This window comes from Eimeria acervulina, genomic scaffold (genome assembly GCF_000499425.1).
Source record: "Eimeria acervulina Houghton genomic scaffold, Eah_scaff2856, whole genome shotgun sequence".
NCBI classification, from domain to species: domain Eukaryota; phylum Apicomplexa; class Conoidasida; order Eucoccidiorida; family Eimeriidae; genus Eimeria; species Eimeria acervulina.
Genome location: NW_013547945.1, coordinates 1 through 1,355, shown reverse-complemented (window position 1 = coordinate 1,355; position 1,355 = coordinate 1). Strand labels below are relative to the sequence as shown.

Sequence of the window (1,355 nt, the reverse complement as noted above, 5' to 3'; positions counted from 1 at the left end):
CCGCTGCGGTCAAGGGGTTCTCCCCAATCATGACCTCGAAGGGGGAAAGCTCAGTGGAAGAATGGCTAGTGGTGTTGTACGCGAGCGCTAGAGCAGGTAATAATCGCTCCCATTCGCGTTCATCAGATTGAATGTAGGTGCGGAGCATTTGCTCGAGCATGCGGTTTACTCGTTCAGTTTGACCGTTGCTCTGGGGGTGGTACGAGGAAGATAAGGCGCGCTAGATGTTAAAACGCGTACACAGCTGCTGCCAGAGATCTGACTGGAAACGGGGATCACGGTCCGAAATGAAGGCCTCGGGTACCCCATGATAACGAATAAGGCGATCGGCGAGAACATCCACGGTATCTGCGGCTGTGAATGTCTTTTTCGCGGGAACGAAGTGTGTCATCTTACTAAGGGAGTCAACCGACACCAGGATAGAGCCATGTCCCGTCTTCGTAAGCGGGATGCCGGTAATGAAACCCAAGCTGACTTGGCTGCAGCGACGGGAGGGAATAATTAACTGTTGGAGAAGGCCGGCAGGCTTTTGGTTGAGGGACTTGGAGGCGCGGCACTGCGTACAGGAGTCCACGTAGGCAGTAGTGTAAGTGCGCATGCCGGGCCAATAGTAAAGCTTGCTGAGAGATAAGAACGTTTTCTTCTGACCCCGATGCCCTGCTGTTACGTGATCGTGATGGTTATATAGAATGTGTGTAAGGAACTCAGGAAACTGCGGAACACATATACACCATAAGCCGTGTATGCAAACGTTGAGGAAAGGGGTGACAAATCTGAAGGCTAGGAGGCGATTGCGGAATTCCACCTGGACGGGAGCACCGACTGCCTTAACCGCCGTGCTGTAGGGGACCCCGAAAACGGGACACTTCGCATAAGCTGCCGGCCAATCCAGGGTTGCGGAATCGGCGGGCTGCACTGGGAGGATGGCGGATGGCTTGGTGCCGTCAAGAGGGGACTCGTTGGCCTTGAGCGAAACGGGAGGGGACTGCGGAAGAGGCCGAGGCAGGTGACGACGAATGCTAGCCGACTGCCGGGAGTTGGCCTGCTTCCCCCGGGGATGAGGAGCTGGATCCGGGTGTGCATGAGATAACATAAGCGGGGCCAAGGACCCCGAGAGAGGAGGCTGAGATGGGCTGGGCGGGGGAAGCGGGGGTGAAGAGGAATGGCGAGGAAGACGCGACAACGCGTCAGCAACTGTATTACGCGCACCCTGTAGGTAGGTGATAGTGAGATCGGAAAACTCCGCGAGGAAATCTAACCACAGGGCGGTGCGTCCCCGCAAGGGCTTGGACGTCTGGAGCTTCCGTAAGTGGGTAAGGGCTTGATGGTCCGTGAATGCTGTAACCTTAGCGACG

The 1,355-nt window shown here is 56.3% G+C and overlaps 1 protein-coding gene across 1 annotated transcript; it reads right to left on the bottom strand.

Moving 5' to 3' along the window:
• Positions 1–220: 220 nt before the first annotated feature.
• Positions 221–1,355, bottom strand: EAH_00067680 (hypothetical protein; the record flags this gene model as incomplete). The annotated part of the gene is made up of 1 exon (XM_013392470.1): positions 221–1,355. A coding segment is annotated over one exon (1,135 nt), but the record flags the coding sequence as incomplete, so codon positions are not given.